The sequence below is a fragment of the Sinocyclocheilus grahami genome, unplaced genomic scaffold, assembly GCF_001515645.1.
Source record: "Sinocyclocheilus grahami isolate Dianchi unplaced genomic scaffold, SAMN03320097.WGS_v1.1 scaffold353.1, whole genome shotgun sequence".
NCBI lineage: Eukaryota > Metazoa > Chordata > Actinopteri > Cypriniformes > Cyprinidae > Sinocyclocheilus > Sinocyclocheilus grahami.
This window is the reverse complement of record NW_015505532.1, coordinates 1,369,044-1,387,282: the sequence shown is the minus strand read 5'-3', so window position 1 is coordinate 1,387,282 and position 18,239 is coordinate 1,369,044. Positions and strand designations below refer to the sequence as shown.

General features: G+C 38.4%; 2 protein-coding genes across 2 annotated transcripts in view; one reads left to right on the top strand and one right to left on the bottom strand.

The window, feature by feature from the left end:
- LOC107548696 (rho GDP-dissociation inhibitor 1-like) overlaps nt 1-13,000 on the top strand; it is a 30,110-nt gene extending 17,110 nt beyond the window's left edge. Inside the window, exons 2-4 of the mRNA XM_016229484.1 lie at nt 4,880-5,075; nt 8,923-9,006; nt 12,915-13,000. Coding sequence (XP_016084970.1) covers nt 4,880-5,075; nt 8,923-9,006; nt 12,915-13,000 — 366 coding nt within the window. The remainder of the gene's footprint in view (nt 1-4,879; nt 5,076-8,922; nt 9,007-12,914) is intronic.
- Nucleotides 13,001-15,258: 2,258 nt separating this feature from the next.
- Nucleotides 15,259-18,239, bottom strand: part of LOC107548695 (cerebellar degeneration-related protein 2-like) — a 3,801-nt gene continuing 820 nt past the window's right edge. Inside the window, exons 2-3 of the mRNA XM_016229483.1 lie at nt 17,455-17,619; nt 15,259-16,526 (exon numbers count right to left, since the gene is read on the bottom strand). Of these exons, the coding sequence (XP_016084969.1) occupies nt 15,635-16,526; nt 17,455-17,619 (1,057 nt within the window). The 3' untranslated portion in view covers nt 15,259-15,634. The remainder of the gene's footprint in view (nt 16,527-17,454; nt 17,620-18,239) is intronic.

Sequence of the window (18,239 nt, the reverse complement as noted above, 5' to 3'; positions counted from 1 at the left end):
ATTTCCACCATAATTTCTTGTTTGTATATTAAAAAATATTTAAAATAATCTCATAATAATTATTTAATGCAGTTGTATTTTTCAGTGTCAATTGAATTTATAGATCAAATGTAAGAATTTGAAATGAAAGTATTAATGAGATTAGTGGGAATAGAATAAATCACTTGCACATAAAACAAAACACATATACATACACAAACACACACATATATATATATATGCTCGATACCATAGAGCCCCCCCCCCCACCGCGCACACATAACAAATCCCAATTTAACCCCTGCATAAGACAATAAATAAGATTATTCCGCTTTTACTCAAAACTCACTTTAAACCACCATCAAGTTTTTGTAATGACTTCCGATTGCCGTGTGTGTTTTGGCCATGTATTGTTGATGAAATTAAATATATTATAACCTCTGAGTCAGAGCAGCGATCATGGAAGAGAGAGCACAGGCAGACAGCGCTAGAAGCTGCTAATGCTTATCAGTAAATCAGTGGAAAAGTAATAGAAATTACGATTCTGTCTGAGCTAGGCGTTTTAAAACAAACACACACTAGTGTAAATGTAGCCTAACAGATGTGTAAACTGAAGACTATTTGAGCTTTATTAACTATTTGCACTGATTTTTTGTTAGTTACATTTTATTCCTTTGTGCAGTGACTCAGGAGACGAGTCTCTGTGTCTGTATAAACATCAACAAGCAGAAAAATAAAACCAAATTTTTTTTTTTTTTAGATAATGTAATCTTGTTCAAATAGATTTCATAACAATAAATAAGATTTATATTCCGCTTTTACTCAACTCATTTTAAACCACCATCAAGTTTTTGTAATAACTTCCGATTGCCGTGTGTGTTTTGGCCATGTATTGTTGATGAAATTAAATATATTATAACCTCTGAGTCAGAGCAGCGATCATGGAAGAGAGAGCACAGGCAGACAGCGCTAGAAGCTGCTAATGCTTATCAGTAAATCAGTGGAAAAGTAATAGAAATTACGATTCTGTCTGAGCTAGGCGTTTTAAAACAAACACGCACTAGTGTAAATGTAGCCTAACAGATGTGTAAACTGAAGACTATTTGAGCTTTATTAACTATTTGCACTGATTTTTTGTTAGTTACATTTTATTCCTTTGTGCAGTGACTCAGGAGACGAGTCTCTGTGTCTGTATAAACATCAACAAGCAGAAAAATAAAACCAAATTTTTTTTTTTTTTAGATAATGTAATCTTGTTCAAATTGATTTAATAAAATTGGTATCGAAAAAAGTATTGTTCAGGAACCGGTATCAAAGTCAAGGTATCGTATCGATATCGAAAATTTATGAAGGATACCCAGCCCTACCCGCGAGAGACAATAAAAAAAACTCCAATTACAGCGTCCTCCATCCTCCTGTTGTTAATGTTGTTCTTCTTTGTTTTCGTTGTTGAACGCCGCGCACAAATGACGTCGCTGTCGACCGGTTCCTAGTACACACTGCCGGTGCGAATGCAACCCTTTAAATGGTACTGGGAAATAGTTTGCGCAAAATCGTCCCAGTACTTTAGTACTGTACATTGCGAAAGGCCCTAATGTTAAATTCAAGCCGTTTTCACTGTCGAGTGCTTGAACTGGATGTGACAGCTCGCTCTGTTTCCCTTGGTTATGCTGCCCATGTGTAGGCAATAATTGTTACAACCATATTAAATGGCTAGTCCATCACACTTAGCTGTGTGAAATTACCCTGTGCTCCCTTGTGTGTATTAATATTGAGACGACTGCCAAATGGCTAATGGGGTTTGTACTGGTTTACTCTGGCAGCTGAAGTGATGTAATCTGGGCATGAATGCGTTTCGCTGAACTGCACTTGCTGCAGGGACCTTGTTTTCATGTTTTACTGATTCTTCAGCAGAAACAGATTGTACTTCATCTGTCTTAATTAACTTTTGCCAGTTCCAGAAGGGACACTGGTGCTTTTCTGTTCTGCTTCCCTCAAATTAAAAATGTAAAATTACGAGCAACGAATCTATAAATTGTAATATTTCAAATGCATTTTGAATCCAAAATTTGAATCATCTTGCAACCAGATGGAGCTCAACAGAAAAATTTGATGGTGAAATAATTCTGACTGGTATGTTAAAATACTACTTGTTAGATGTTGGATTTTATAGGGGGGTTTACTAGAACTTGCAATATCTTTACAAATTAATTATAATACAAAGATTCCAAAACAAAGATTGTGGGGGCATTTACAAGGCAACTAAAATGGATAAGTATTTTGAGTTTTGGACGTTCACTTACATGACAATGTTGTTTTGGGGGCCTAAAAATGAGTTTCAAAGTGCACATTTTTGAAAACAATACCGTTATCGTCTCTACAATCTATTGTAAACTACAAAAATGCTAATTTGTGAAAACCGTTTAATGGCCTGGCATGAATAATACAGCGTTTTTGGTTGTTTTCATAGATTCGCATGAATGAAGATTATTTTGATAACATTGTTGTCTGTACACAAAACTTTACAAAAACACAGTAAGAACTTATCTGTTTTTAGTACATTTGTTGTTGTGTAAACGTACCCTCTAATACAAAAATAAATGACAGTAAAGGCCTGTTCACACCAAGAACTTTTTAAAGATAACTATAACGTTAACTATATTGGCGTCCACACCAACACACAACGTTCTGTTTATTTAGAAAACTACTTTGTGGGTTTTCATGAGACAAGCTCGTTCACCAGTTCTGCAGTGTGCTCAAAGAGAGTCTTACGCAAGTGTTATGCAAAAACATCTGTCTTCGATATACACGACCTGCAGGCTGTTCTAGTACACATGTGCATTCCCTTGTTGTTCACTGGCTCTCTCGGCTCGTATCTTGTGTTCGTTCATATGTGGTCCTCATTACAACTGTTTGTGAGAATAGCTGGCAGGCCTTTACTTTGTTTGAAACAAGTGGTTGGATTTATAGAAATAGTTACGCTGTTGGCGGCCAAGTGGAATTTCTCTTCTTGATGACTTGAAGGGCGCTTTGAGGGTAAAACACACATGAATGTAGCAGCGGCTCCTAAAGGAACATAACCAAGTATGAATTCAGCAATTAACTGATTTTTAATTGTTGTTTTGATCATTATTTATTTCTTCAAAAATAACAGGTTTTAAAAAAGTGTTTAGATATGTGCAAAAAATATAAAATAGCCATTTTTGATGGAAAGAAATTAATACTTTTATTTAGCAAAAGGTGCATTAAATTGATCAAACGTTTTTGGAACAATGTAAGAAGTATTTACTACTTCTGATTTTGTTCATCAAAGAATCCTGAAAAAAAAGTGGTGGTATCACAGAAATGTTTTTTGAGCATATTATTATGATTTCTGAAGGATCATGTGCCACTGAAGACTGGAGCAATGACTGCTGAAAATTCAGCTTTGATCAAAGGAATAAATGACATTTTAAATATATATATTTAAATAGAAATCTGTTATTTTTACTGTATTTTTAAATGAATAAATGCAACCTGGGTGAGCATAAGAGACTTCGTTCAAAAACATTAGAAAATATCTTACAGACCCCAAACTTTATAGCAGTATTGTCTGTAATATTCAATATTAATAAAATCCATCCTCCTGAGGTTGATAATCAACATTTCTGAAGAGCCTGTTTTCACTGATCATAATTAAAGCGATCTTGTCTAATGCTGAATTTGATGAATTTTGTACACTACTGTTCAAAAGGGGTCAGGTTTTTATTTTAGGAAGAAAGTTTTTATTCAAAGTGACAGTAAAGACATTTATAATGCTACAAAAGATTCCCATTTCAAAGAAATGCCGTTATGAACTTTCTGTTCCTCAAAAATCCTGGAAATAAAAAGTGTCATGCAGTTCCCACAAAATATAAATCTGTTTCAACATTGATAATGATCACAAGTGTTTCTTGAGCAGCAAGTCAGCATATTAGAATGATTTCTGAAGGATCGTGTGACACTGAAGACTGGTGTAATGATGCTGAAAATTCAGCCTTTTCATCACAGGAGTAAATGACATTATTTTGTAATAATATTTAACACTATTACTGTCTTTCTGTATCTTTGAACAAATAAATACAGTCTTGGTGAGCAGAACATTACATTACAACATCTACAGATCCTAACCTCTTAAACTGTAGTAGCTATAGTTAATTGAGATATAATATAACTTAATACAATTTTATTAATACATTTAGTCATTTCGAGTATTTACGCGTTTTCAATTTTCGTGTAATTGGGACATTTTAAATCCGTTTTATTTTTCCCCAAATTCAGTGCGTTTTACTATGTTAAGATGTTATTTAAATAGAAAATGGTTCACAATATTGCTGTTTTTACTGGATTTTTGATTAAATACATGCAGCCTTGGTGAGGTTTTTGAAAACTTTTTTAACAATAGAGTTTAAAAACCTGGACACATCTAAAATTTATATTAATTTTGAATCTTGATTTGAAATTATTCACTGTCATCCTAAAATATTTACACTCCCTTGTGTGTGTGTGTGTGTGTGTGTGTGCGCTGTGCAGTGTATTTGACTCTTTAATTGGCTTTGACCACTAATGCAATAGTGCTGAATACAGATGCCCACATTAGGCCGCTTTCTCAAGTCCTTTTCCGCTGATGGCTGGAGTTTGCTGTTGCTGTGTGTGTGTGTCCGTGTGTGTGTGTCCGTGTGTGTGTGTGTGTGTGTGTGTGTGTGTGTTGAATTCATTTAAAATTCATTAATATTATAAAAAATTAACACGCTGGAAGAACTGATCACATGACTATATGTGGGTCAGATCTCCATTGCTATAATGATATTTGGGCCGCGTTTGGTAAGGGCCATGTTTGTTTCCTCTCCTCTGACCTGTGTCTGTTTATGTTTTCCTCCAGCTGTCAATCATGGCCGAGCAGGAGCCCACACCAGAGCAGCTAGCTGCAATCGCAGCCGAGAACGAAGACAGCGAGGCTGTCAACTACAAGCCGCCGGCCCAGAAGAGCCTTCAAGAAATCCAGGAACTCGACAAAGATGACGAAAGCCTCCGCAAGTACAAGGAGGCACTGCTGGGCAACTGCAATGCTGTTGCAGGTGTGTGTCGCTTCATTGTACACGCGCTCTCTGCTCCGACCTAGTTTCTATGCAAACAGTCCTTTTCCCAGAATTCATCCCATGGACCAGCTCTCCTTTCAACACTCTTTGATTTTAGCTCGTCTGATTAGTATGTCTTGGCATATAGCTGTAGTCTCCGCCCGCCTCAGTGGCCGCTATGAGTCATATGACGCTCCTTTCCTTCCTGCGTTTTATCTGTCTGTCTGTATTTACTCATTTATTTAAAAATACATTAACATTTCTAATTTCTGAATTGTTTTAATATATTTCTTTCAGGGCATAAAGTCAAAATGTCAGGGTGGTCTGGCCGTTCTTGAAAGTCTTAAGGAAATATCAGAGAGAGGATCCCTGCGGCCCCTCATGACTGAGTGTTAGATAAATAAAAACCTTTTCCTTTCAAAGGATGATTAGTTCAGGTTAAAAAGACATGTGGTGTGGCTTCTTTAAAAAACTGTAATTATTCATAAAAATTTGTTTAAAAAAGTGTTTTTATTCACCATTGACACATTTAATTGATCAAAAGTGACAGTAAAGTAGGGCCCTATGAAATCTGTTTTATCTTTCCTTGTTTTTTCAGGATTCCGTTCTTTTCTATTAGAATTTTTGCCTCCATTTTAATGGTTAAATTCAATTTTGGTAATCAGAAAGCACGTCTACTTAATTAAAATCATGAAACGTATACAATTGAATAGCGATTTATTAAAAGTTTAACCAAAAAATACATATTTAGGATCCTGTGAGTTATTTATTTATTGGTAATCAAATGAAGGCATAAAACATTAATTTATAATCAAATTAAATTTATTTTGGCAAACAACGTGCTGATTCATTCACACAGAGACATGTAGAACATGCAGGATTTATATTTCAATATTTTTTTGTGGTTTAATATTCACTAGTCCAGTGGTTCCCAAACCTGTCCTGGAGGCCCCCCTGCCCTGCACCTTTTGTATGTCTCCCTTATCTAACACACCTGATTCCACTCATTACCTCGTTAGTAGAGACTGCAAGAACTAAATTGGGTGTCTGATTAGGGAGACATACAAAATGTGCAGGGCCAGGACAGGTTTGGGAACCACTGCACTAGTCCATATCATGATTTGATTGAATTGTCTTGACTTTTGATTTATTTTTCCAAATTTTGACAAATTTGGAATTATAGTGTTCCTGAAAATGTCTGTCTCAAATAAACGCTGTTCTTTGAACTTTCTGTTCATAAAAGAATCCTGAAAAAGAAATGGTTTCCACAAAAATATGAAGCAGCACAACTGTTTTCAACATTGATAATAAGAAATGTTTCATGTGACACTGAAGATTAGAGTAATGATGCTGAATAAAATATGAAATAATAAATCTTAAAGAAAATATTATTATTATTAATTAATATTATTTTGAATTATATTGTATATTTGTTTAAGTAAATGCAACCTAAGGGGAGCGTGAGTGACTTCAAAAACATTACAAATCTTACTGACCCCAAATGTTTGGTATGTAAAAAGTTTGATACATTTGGTAGTGTAAATTGTTTTTACATTTTAAGGAAAAAAAGATAACTGTATAAAAATATATTTGATTACACCACATTACATTTTAAGCCACTGAATTAAAAAATAAAAGTCTTTCAGAATCACATGAAACCAACATGATTACAAAGTCTACATTTCTAAGAACTTGATGCTTGTTTTATTATTTGATATTGTGTTGCATTGTTGATGTACTGAGCTGTAGTTTGTATTGCGAGGTAGCTGCCGGTATCTAGCCTGACTGCAATATTTGTCCAAATAATTAGCACGTGATCTTCCTCCAGATACGCATGTTGTTCCAGGACCATCAGATAATGTTGATCCAGGAATGTGTCCTACTTGAGTAAATCGTGTTGTTCTGGGCTAGAGCCGTAGACTCTTGGGTAACGCTTCTCAGACGGGGCCTCAACGCCTCTGGCTGCTGTCCTTGTGCGTCATCTGCCAGCACCCTCACAAGAGCACTGGAAAACGAGGTCACGTATCTCGAGATCCTGCTCCTTTTTGTTTTTATCAGCAGTCAGCCATTACAATAACGCGGTGTGTTATGGTTCATCCCATCACCTGAAGAGCTGTTTGAACGGGCGTCAAGAGACAGGCTTTTTATCACGCGCATCAATCTCATTATTTAATGTAGAGTGAATGAAGCAGCTCCCACAGAGACGTCAGCGCGGATGATGGATGGGCTGCAATAAGCGTCAGCGGGGTGCTTCCGCAGTACCTGCTTTCGTCAGTAATGGGGACTGCTGGCTGTACTCTAAACAAATAATAAAGTTGACATGAGTTCCTTATAGAACAAGCGGCATCTAACGGATTTGCAAAAATGTGTTTTTAAACATTTTTCCCATATATACCCCCTCTCCATCTTTTATCGACCGACAGAACAAATAGATCTCGCAGCATTAGCGGAGCCAGAAGTTGAGCTGCTCAAACAAACAGAGTGTTTCCGGAAGTCATCGTCATCGTCAGACATTACTCAGGAAGTCAACCTTATCCATGTCTATCAACTGAAATAAGATGAATTATTTTAACATTAAGTAGGGAGTAGGGTTGGGTACCGAAACCTGGTACCAGTATGGCACCAGTACCTATGTAACCGGTATGTACTAGAACCAAATCCGAACGCAGATTTCGGTGCCTCATTTCGGTTCCATGCCTGAGCGATCGATTGATATATTTCTCAGAAACGGACGTAAGAAGCATCATCACCGGCACCGCACGCAAAAAATAATTTCCCGACTGAGAAAATGCACATGAACTCAAGTCGGAAAGCTCTAATAATACAAATCCAACACATCTTTGTAGTAACGAGCTTGTCCATGTTGTTTTCACATTCCGACTTAAAAGCACAACTCGGGAAATGAGAGCATCCGAGGAGCGCGTGAATGCAGTAATTACACTTGCTCTGATGGCAGCAGGTAGCCTTCCATTAACTAAGCTAAACATGCTTAAATTAAAATGCCTACAGCTAAACCTCCCTTGTATATTCACATTTCTAAACTTGTTGTCTAACAAAAGAGAACATTATAGCCTTTTTACTCCACAACACCAGTCAAATGCTTCCTTCTGTGATCTGATGTGGCTTCTTGTCACAGAATGAGGCAGAAAATATGTTCCATAGGCTACTTTAAAAAGAATACATCGATTAGCAATGCATTATAAATATACTTAATTATTATGAAAATATCAGAGACGACTTGAATAGCACCGATAAACTATATTGTCGCAGTCGAGTGTTTATTGTCTTTGTTTTATCATTCAAAAGGTTTATATGTTCTGTTTACTCAGTTACAGCTTTAATAGCTATGCCTTTGTCCATATAAGGGATTTCCTGGAGGGTCATGAGTTCCGCTACTTCTGTGACTGGATATGTGGATTTTCTGTGCGAGGGCGACCTCTGGCGTCCAGTGTGAATGAAACGGACATCATGTGTTTATAGTGCTAATGGCCAATCCATCATTTTTTGGGGAATTTTTTTTTATTTAGTTTTTTAATAAGTATCGATTCAGTTACCGGAACTGTTTTAAAAGTATCGATTTGGCACCGGTATCGAAAAAAAAAAAAAAACGATACCCAAACCCATATATATTTTATTCTGGTTTAGTATTCACTATGTATGTATGTATGTATGTATGGATGATGAATGAACAAACTAATCCACACAGATGAAATTACATAATTTGAAATTCCTTTCCATAATAGTCACCTAAGGGGGGATCCCTCACATTTTCTAAAATTAATTTCAGGTTCTAGATATACAAATGTCTGTGGCTTTTCTTGTGTACTTATTTGCGTTAATTTCGCAGATCCCAACATTACCAACGTTCAGGTGACACGGCTAACTCTTATGTGCGAGACGGCTCCAGCCCCGCTGACCCTTGACCTGCAAGGTGAGTACAGAGATTACCTGTTTTGTTGAATGGTTAGTTCACCCAAAAATGAAAATTGTCATTTACTCACCCAAACTCTAAGGGCCAGTTTTACTAACCAGGGCAAATTAGCGCGAGAGTGCAATTCCAAAACCGCGCCGATGGGTGTGTAAATTTCTGCAGGTGATTTACTGACAACGCACAAATTAAAGAACACAGACGCAACATCTCATTTACATAATGACCAACACAATCTACCGAGAGCAGCGCAAATTAGTGCAATACATTTTGCATCTTAAAGGGAAACTACAAATGCATATTCAATAAGGTCAGGCACAAAAATAACTGTCTACACCTTTTCAGCGCTAATTCTTCACTGCGCGTCTTTAGTAAATCCTGACAGTACTATTTTAACGCCAAAAGATGGTGCAAGCTGTTAGTAAATCTGGCCCGAAGACTTTTGTTCATCTTCGGACTACAAATAAAGCTATTTTTCATATTTTCATTATTGTTGTCCAGTTGTCGAAAGGAAATCACGACTCGATTGCTTTATATGCTGGACGCATTCAATTTAGCCTTTTATTCACCTATAAACATTCATCAGTGCATACTTGTTTGACGCGGCCGCACCAACCTCTTTGGTTCCTGCCTGTTTCAGCTTCGTTTTTGAAAGTAAGACTTCAACATTGATAGGTTAGCATGAAATCTATAATGTTGACAGAAAAAAATAAATAAAAAGTATAGTAGCATACATTTAAATACCCCTCTTATATATAGTTTCATCACATTACATTGCATATGTTGTGATTTAACAGTCTGAGGTCATTTCTCTTGCATACATTCATTCCGTTATTAGTAAATGCTATTTACGTTTTCGTTAAGCCAAACCTGTGGTGCGATGTAATCTTACTGTCACATGACCCAGATAAAGCACAGCAGCCTGAAAGCGAGAGCTCAGCGCTGGCACAGAGAGAGAAGAAGGTGAGCAGACGGAGAGTATATGTGTCCTGCAGCCATCTGCTGGGAACAGCATTCAACTGCAGTCTGTCATTCACACATGAGACCTCTACCATAACTGACTAGGATTTTATTGGCCATACGTATTTTTCATTCTTATCAACCATAGAAATTTTACATTTTTGTAAATATATACAAAATTTAACCCCCCCTCATTATAAATAATATCAGACTATTTAAAGTTAGCAAATAAAACAAGCATAACAAATTGTTGCAAGTCATTTTGTAATATTTATTCACTAATGTTAAAAATTTGGAACATAAAATTAAAATGCAAATCATTCAAAAAAATTCAAATTTCTGAAATAAAGACCAGGCAACATAAAAATATGCGGGAAGCTGGATAGTTTGAAGTTGCTCGCTCGTACTCATGTCCTCTTATGGCCACATCCAAATCACACAGCTTGGGTCATTCACACAGATGGACTCTCATACACAAGAGTACATGTTTTTTTTAAACGGGATACAATGTGGTCTTAAACTGGATTTGTCAAAGGTTGGAATTAATGCTACGTTTACACGACAACGATGTAGTCCAAAGCGGAAACGTCTTTCCCTTGCGTTTTTAAAAAGTTTCACGTATACACGACAGCGTTTTCGAAACGATTTGCGTTTGCACATATCCGCGAAAACGGCCAAAAACGCTGTATTACGTACGCCAGGCCAGTAGTTGGCGCTGTCACCTTGTTAGTAAACAGTACCTGTTGGGAAGTGACGATTATATGTTGTATATGATGCATCTCCGCTGTTGGTTGTAATATTGGTGAAGTAAATCCACACTTTGCATCCACTTGGCCAATAATGTGATTAAATGTTCCCAGTTAGCAGAGACGTCATACTTAATCAAATAGACTGTAGTTCCTAACATGGAAAAGAAAGACCCAGTAACTTGTCTGAATTTTGTGGCATTCCAATAAAAGATTATATTACTTATTTAGGAATTGGGATATGCAAAGATTAAAAAGAAAGAATAAATCTTAATTATACCCCAATAATGAACAAAATTAAAAAGAAATTTAACATTTGGCTGATGAGAGACCTTTCTTTAAACGGGAGAGTTTTATTATCAAAATGATAGAAGGTTTATCCAGACTAGTTTACACCGCAATGGCTATAGATATTCCAAAAAGTATCTCGAAATATCTAACACCATTTTTAAAATTAAGTGGAGACAAAATGATATCCGTTCAAAAGATAAGCTATGGTGTTAGATCCCTAATATTATTTTTGAAAAAGTAGGTGGTATTGAATTTCTTCTTAATTGTAATTTTAATATTAGCAAGCTTCCCATAAAACTTTCCAATTTTCACAAACCGGCATTGTCATCATGGATGATTATATACAAACACAATTTTTCCCTTCACAAATGCTTAATCAGGAATAATAAGTACATTACACACCAAAATAAATCTCTTTTTTTAGTTAATTGGTTTAGAACAAATATTTAGTTGGTTTCTCAACTTCTGAATCGTAGTAATGGTCATGCACTTCAATTTTCAGAGTTTTTAGAAAAATGCTCATTTTATATACCTGTTAAGGAGTAACATGCCATTGGAGTAATGGAGTAATGCCATTCCTTCAGAACATAGGAAATTATTAGAAAATGATATAGTCGAAAAACCGGAAGGTATAAATATAAAAGAACAAAAATGTAATAATTATCTTAGAACGATTTGCCAAATTTCCAGTGTTCCTTTAGCCATTGGTTTTTGGAGATCACAATTTCAAGATGTCAACTGGAAAGAAACCTTTAAGATCTCCAAGATTTGTAATTATTTGTACTTGTTTACAGACGTGAGATTTTTTTTTTTTAATTGCTTTTATTTAATTCTTATTTATTTTAAGTATTTGTTTTCATTCAGTTTAAATGTTATTGCCCTTATATGTTCTTTGTTCTAAAAATTGGAAAAAAAAATTTTTTAAATCCACACTTTGCTGAAGAAGCGTTAGCAAACTCTTGAGCAGCAGCAACCGTACCATGTACTCCGCCATTGTTGTGTATGTTTGTTCGCGCTTGCCTTTAAAATCGACACGTACTGCACATGTCTACATACCTAACATGTACTACGTACGTGCATGACGTCACCATTTTCAAAGATTCACGTATTGGGTGTTTACACGGAAACGATAACGGTGGCGTTTTCAAAAACGTACACTTTGAAACCCGTCTTCAAAAATATGCGTTTTCAGTCCCCAAAACACCGTTGTCGTGTAAAAGAGCAGGCAAAAAGCATAAAAAGTTTAAGGCCGTGTAAACAGCCCTTAAATGTTTAACGGCTATTCAAAGATTTGTTAAAATGATATGAATGCCAGCAGTATATTATGAAATACTGTTTTGGCGCTTGCCTTTATTTTGTTAGACACTAGACAGAACTGTTAGACAAAGATGGTGAACTAATGAAGATGGAGAACGAGCACTCATGAGTTTATACCATGTAACCATGTACTCCGCCATTGTTGTGTATGTTTGTTCGCGCTTGCCTTTAAAATCGACACGTACTGCACATGCCTAACATGTACACGGAAACGATAACGGTGGCGTTTTCAAAAACGTACACTTTGAAACCCGTCTTCAAAAATATGCGTTTTCAGTCCCCAAAACACCGTTGTCGTGTAAAAGAGCAGGCAAAAAGCATAAAAAGTTTAAGGCCGTGTAAACAGCCCTTAAATGTTTAACGGCTATTCAAAGATTTGTTAAAATGATATGAATGCCAGCAGTATATTATGAAATACTGTTTTGGCGCTTGCCTTTATTTTGTTAGACACTAGACAGAACTGTTAGACAAAGATGGTGAACTAATGAAGATGGAGAACGAGCACTCATGAGTTTAATGAGTTCAAAACAATGCACTCGCTGGTGTGTTTTGAAAGCTGGACTAACTTGTGTTTGTGTGTGTTTGTTCCACTCTCAGGTGATCTGGAGTCCTTTAAGAAGCAGTCGTTTGTGCTGAAAGAGGGAGTGGAGTACAGGATAAAGATCAGCTTCAAGGTTAGATGACCACAACCGGAAACATTTAGATGCAATAATTGCTAGGAATTAATGGGTGTCACAACTTTTGTCATTGCATGAGAATTTCACAGCAACGTAACTGTATAAGATATTTCTACTAGAAATCTAGTGATCATTTATATTTCATTACCATGGATTAGTGCCTCTTTTTTTGGTGTTTTTTTTTTTTTTACACTTCAGGGTGAGGTCTAGATTGTAAGCCTTGTTCTGCAAAACTTTACTATTAGAACTTCGTGCCACCGAGCTTAGGACTGCTGATTATTGGCATAAGGTCTGGTTAGTCTGTGTGGAGATTACCGTTCACCTGTGTCAATATTAAAGTGTTCAGAACAGACAGTTTCTTTTGTCTTCCATTTACCAACATGAATGCTGTACCATTGTTTTTTTTTGGTGTTTTTTTTTTTTTACACTTCAGGGTGAGGTCTAGATTGTAAGCCTTGTTCTGCAAAACTTTACTATTAGAACTTCGTGCCACCGAGCTTAGGACTGCTGATTATTGGCATAAGGTCTGGTTAGTCTGTGTTCATTCCATTGAGCACACCAGCCATTCAAAGTATGATCCGTTGACAATGAGCGTGGATGGGCCTGTTCAGTGCAAGCATACTACCTAGTGCAGAAATGGGCAACTTTGGTTGTGGAGGTTCAGTGACCTGCAGAGTGTAGTCCTGAACTGTTTAAATGGGGATAGAGCTAAACTCTGCAGGACACTGGTGCTTCCCATCCCTGCACTAGGTAGCACGCTTGCGCCGAACAGGTTCATTGGCTCTCGTTGTCAATGGAGGGATATAACTAAACTCAGCAGGGACACTGGACCCCCCAGGACTGGAGTTGCCCATCCCTGACCTACTTGTCCACGCAGACACAAAAATTGGGCTACAAGGGAAGTATACTTTCAGCTTTATGAGGGATGGGGTTACTCAAAATGGTTGACAACACCAAAAATGGGCCGCTGTAGAAACAAATGTATGGAGACTTTGTGAGCAGTGTATCTGGTAGTGAAACAACCAGTTGCTATAAACTTCAAAGTTCTGCTTGTTGGTGTCTTTTACTATTAAGTGCCTAAAACAACACTCTGGATATCTTCTGCACAAGACCTGATGGCATTAACCTGATAAACCTTAAGTCCCGTGACTAGGGCTTCCTCAATTACAGCAACCTTGTGAGCACCTTTAGTTCCTTGTGGATTCACCCAAACTCCCAGTCAGCCAGATTTGAACTAGTGGTTTTCTGCTATTGCGGGCCAGTTTTGTGTGAAATGTGCATCATGTGGTCAGATTATTGGCATAAGGTCTGGTTAGTCTGTGTTCATTCCATTGAGCACACCAGCCATTCAAAGTATGATCCGTTGATAATGAGCGTGGATGGGCCTGTTCAGTGCAAGCATACTACCTAGTGCAGAAATGGGCAACTTTGGTTGTGGAGGTTCAGTGACCTGCAGAGTGTAGTCCTGATCCCTGAACTGTTTAAATGGGGATAGAGCTAAACTCTGCAGGACACTGGCGCTTCCCATCCCTGCACTAGGTAGCACGCTTGCGCCGAACAGGTTCATTGGCTCTCGTTGTCAATGGAGGGATATAACTAAACTCAGCAGGGACACTGGACCCCCCAGGACTGGAGTTGCCCATCCCTGACCTACTTGTCCACGCAGACACAAAAATTGGGCTACAAGGGAAGTATACTTTCAGCTTTATGAGGGATGGGGTTACTCAAAATGGTTGACAACACCAAAAATGGGCCGATGTAGAAACAAATGTATGGAGACTTTGTGATCAGTGTATCTGGTAGTGAAACAACCAGTTGCTATAAACTTCAAAGTTCTGCTTGTTGGTGTCTTTTACTATTAAGTGCCTAAAACAACACTCTGGATATCTTCTGCACGAGACCTGATGGCATTAACCTGATAAACCTTAAGTCCCGTGACTAGGGCTTCCTCAATTACAGCAACCTTGTGAGCACCTTTAGTTCCTTGTGGATTCACCCAAACTCCCAGACATAAAGTCAGCCAGATTTGAACTAGTGGTTTTCTGCTATTGCGGGCCAGTTTTGTGTGAAATGTGCATCATGTGGTCAGTCTGTGGGTGGTACATGAAGACAAGGATTGCTGCAAGAGTCTTCAAATGTTGCATGTGATATTTTTCACAGAACAAGGGTTTCCATCTAGAGACAACCCTACAGCCGATTCATCCTGATCACTTCACTCACTCATTCATCCACGCTCATGGTAATAAATATATCAAACAACCTTATAAAGCAAAGTGTGATTTAATATTGAACAAAAGTGGTTACACAATGCTGTGGTTAGCTGTAACGTAATACATGTGGAGAAAGGAAATAATCATGTCTTCCTGTGCTTGATCAACTTTAGGGTGATTATGGTTACAGTTTAACCGCTAGCGAGTAATTTGGTCTACCCTAAACGGCCAACCCGGCAAAAGCACATTAGACTCAAAACGTCCAGAAAACCACCATTTATCTCTTGATGTGTGGCACCAAATAATTCATGGATGAGCTGTACTAAATAACAGATGTATCTAAACATCTTTCTGACTAGTTAAAAAGAAAAAGACATTACATGAAAGACCAGGGAAAGAAATCAGTGGCACAAATGCTGAGCAAAATGGGCTATTTTCCGCTTTTCCTCCCTTTGGTGGAGTTTATGTCGCTCTTGGTCCTCTGTAAGCGGGAAAAGATCTCCTTGAAGAGGGCTTTATACTCTGGAGTGTTTTGGCTCAGCCGCTTGTCCACAGCTTCCACTTGCCGGCTGAGGCCCTCCAGGGCCTCTGGAGTCGAGGGCGTCTGCGGTGGAGTGGGCGGCTGCTGGGGCTCTGCAACCCTGCATTCCTTCATGGACGGATCTCTGGACACGGGCCGGGAGGTCTGCACCCCAGCGTGGCATAGACTCTCCTCGTGGCGCCGACACTTCCCGAGCAGCTCCTCGTACTTCTCCAGAAGGGCATGATACTGCTCATCCACCTCTCGGAGGATGGACATGCCCCTCTTCCGGACACCGTTGGCATGAAGCGCGTAGCTGCCTTTGCGTCTCCCTGAGGCATCGACCGCAGAGATGGCATCTAGAGCCGTATCACTGCAACTCTTCCGGACGGGTGCAGCTCCATCATTCACATCCCCATTCTGCGTTCCAGCCATAACTGCATCCTCCGGCGTGTCCGTCTCGGGTGCGCAGTTGAGCAGCGTCTGCTCCAGGCCCTCGTCTCCGCTCAGGAGGCAGGCTCGGGACTTGCGGAGCTGCTGCATCTCCTGGAGCTCCGCCTCTAGCTCGTGCACGCGCCGCTGGCAATTCTCGGCCCCCATGAGGCGCTGCTCCAGCCGCTCAAACTCCTGTAGCACAGTGCCACATTCCCGCTCAGCGGCCTCACGCCGTCCACGTTCGGCCGCCACAGCAGCACGCAAAGATGACACCATCACACGCAGATGTTCGTTCACTTCGTCAGCAGGCTGACACTCTTGTAGGTCACCGCTGCCTGGGTCAGACACCATGAAACCATCCTCGTACCTGGAAAAGAAACACCAAACCATAGGCACAAAGACCACACAAAGATGGATTCAAAGAACAGAAACTTCGGGTTTAGAGACCAAAAATAATGTTGCACGGTTAGACATTTTTAAAGTCACAATGTAATGGATGTGGAGACAGATCTTCTGTATTTTGACATCCGAGTGTGACAGATTTCTAAAAAAGAAAAATGTTTGGCAGAACTTGGTTGTGTGCATTGGCTGTTAATTGGAAGGAAGATGAACGCGAGCAAGATAGAAGAAGGTGAGTAAGCTTGTAGGGGGGGATTAATAAGACTGGAGAAGTCCGGCAAGTGTCACCAGAGAGAAGACTTATTATATTGATGAAGAGTTATTTTGATAAAAAAATTTATAATTTGCAATAAGATCCATAAGTTACATTTAAGAAATATTAATTTCATGCTGACTTTAATCCGCCACGCCTATTCAAACAGTGTTCCAATGAGGGGGGTCAAAGCAGAACAGAAAATAACTTCTTAATTACTTCTAAATTATGTTTCTTGATGTAAAAATCTTGATAACATTATAAGTGGACCTCCGAGAACATTACAAAATAAAAATAAAAAACGATGCCATATTGAATTTTATGATAAAATGTATGATAAACCTTAATTTATGATACAAATGTATGATACATTTTATGAAAACCTTATTTGATGAATTTTATAAAAAAAAAAAACGAGGCTGAGGGACAGACTTAAAGTCTTCTATCCCTCACAGCCACGTTTTGTTCCTGTCAGAAATTAAATATGGCGCTACCCTGACTAAGGTCTTTTTCATTCTGTGATTTCTTTCTTGGAAATGACAATCCACAGTGAAATATCATCTCTTGTGTCATTCTTGCCAGTGGACACATTTTTTAATGACACAACATTACTCCACTGCAGACGTAATAAACCGGGACGTACCTGGGAGCGGTGCAGAGTTCTTTGAGGCAGGGGAACGTGTGCACAGTCTTTCTCCTCTCTTTCTTCTCTCTGCGAACCCTGAGCTCTTCCAAAGTGCGCAACTCCTCCACACGAGCAGTTAGCGTGTCCACCTGCCCCTGCAGCATCTCCATAGTATTCGTCAATCTGTGAGAATAGATTTGCAATCAGCCAGCCACCATAACTCTGAGCCAGTTGCATAAACACATTAAGACAAAACTAGTATGACCAACTAGCAGTTAGCCAAGGGGTAACGAGTCTTACTTTTCACTTTCAAACTAGACCAGTCTACCTTTTTATATAACAGACAAAGTTATGACTAGTCTTGAAAAAATGACTAGCAAGACCAAATCAGAAGGTCCTCTGGCATTGTCCATTGGATTGTCTGATAATACAAAAATTAGCCTTTAAATAATGTAACTGCTCTGATATAATTTTGAAGGGTTAGTTCACCCAAAAATTAAATTAGGCTGCGTTTTACTCACCCCCGAGGCATCCTAGGTGTATATGACTTTCTTCTTTCAGACAAATCCAGTCGGAGTTCTATTAAAAATAGTTTTTGATCTTTCAAGCTGTTTCATGGCACTCAGCGGGTGTTGCATTGCTTCTGTCCAAAAGACGTGAAATAAAAAGCGCCCTTCCATAAAAAAAAAAAGTGTCTCGCACGGCTCCGGGGGGTGAACAAAGGCCTCCTGTAGCGAATCGATGCGTTTTTGTAAGAAAAATATCCATATTCAAAACGTAATAATCACTTTAATCTAGCTTGC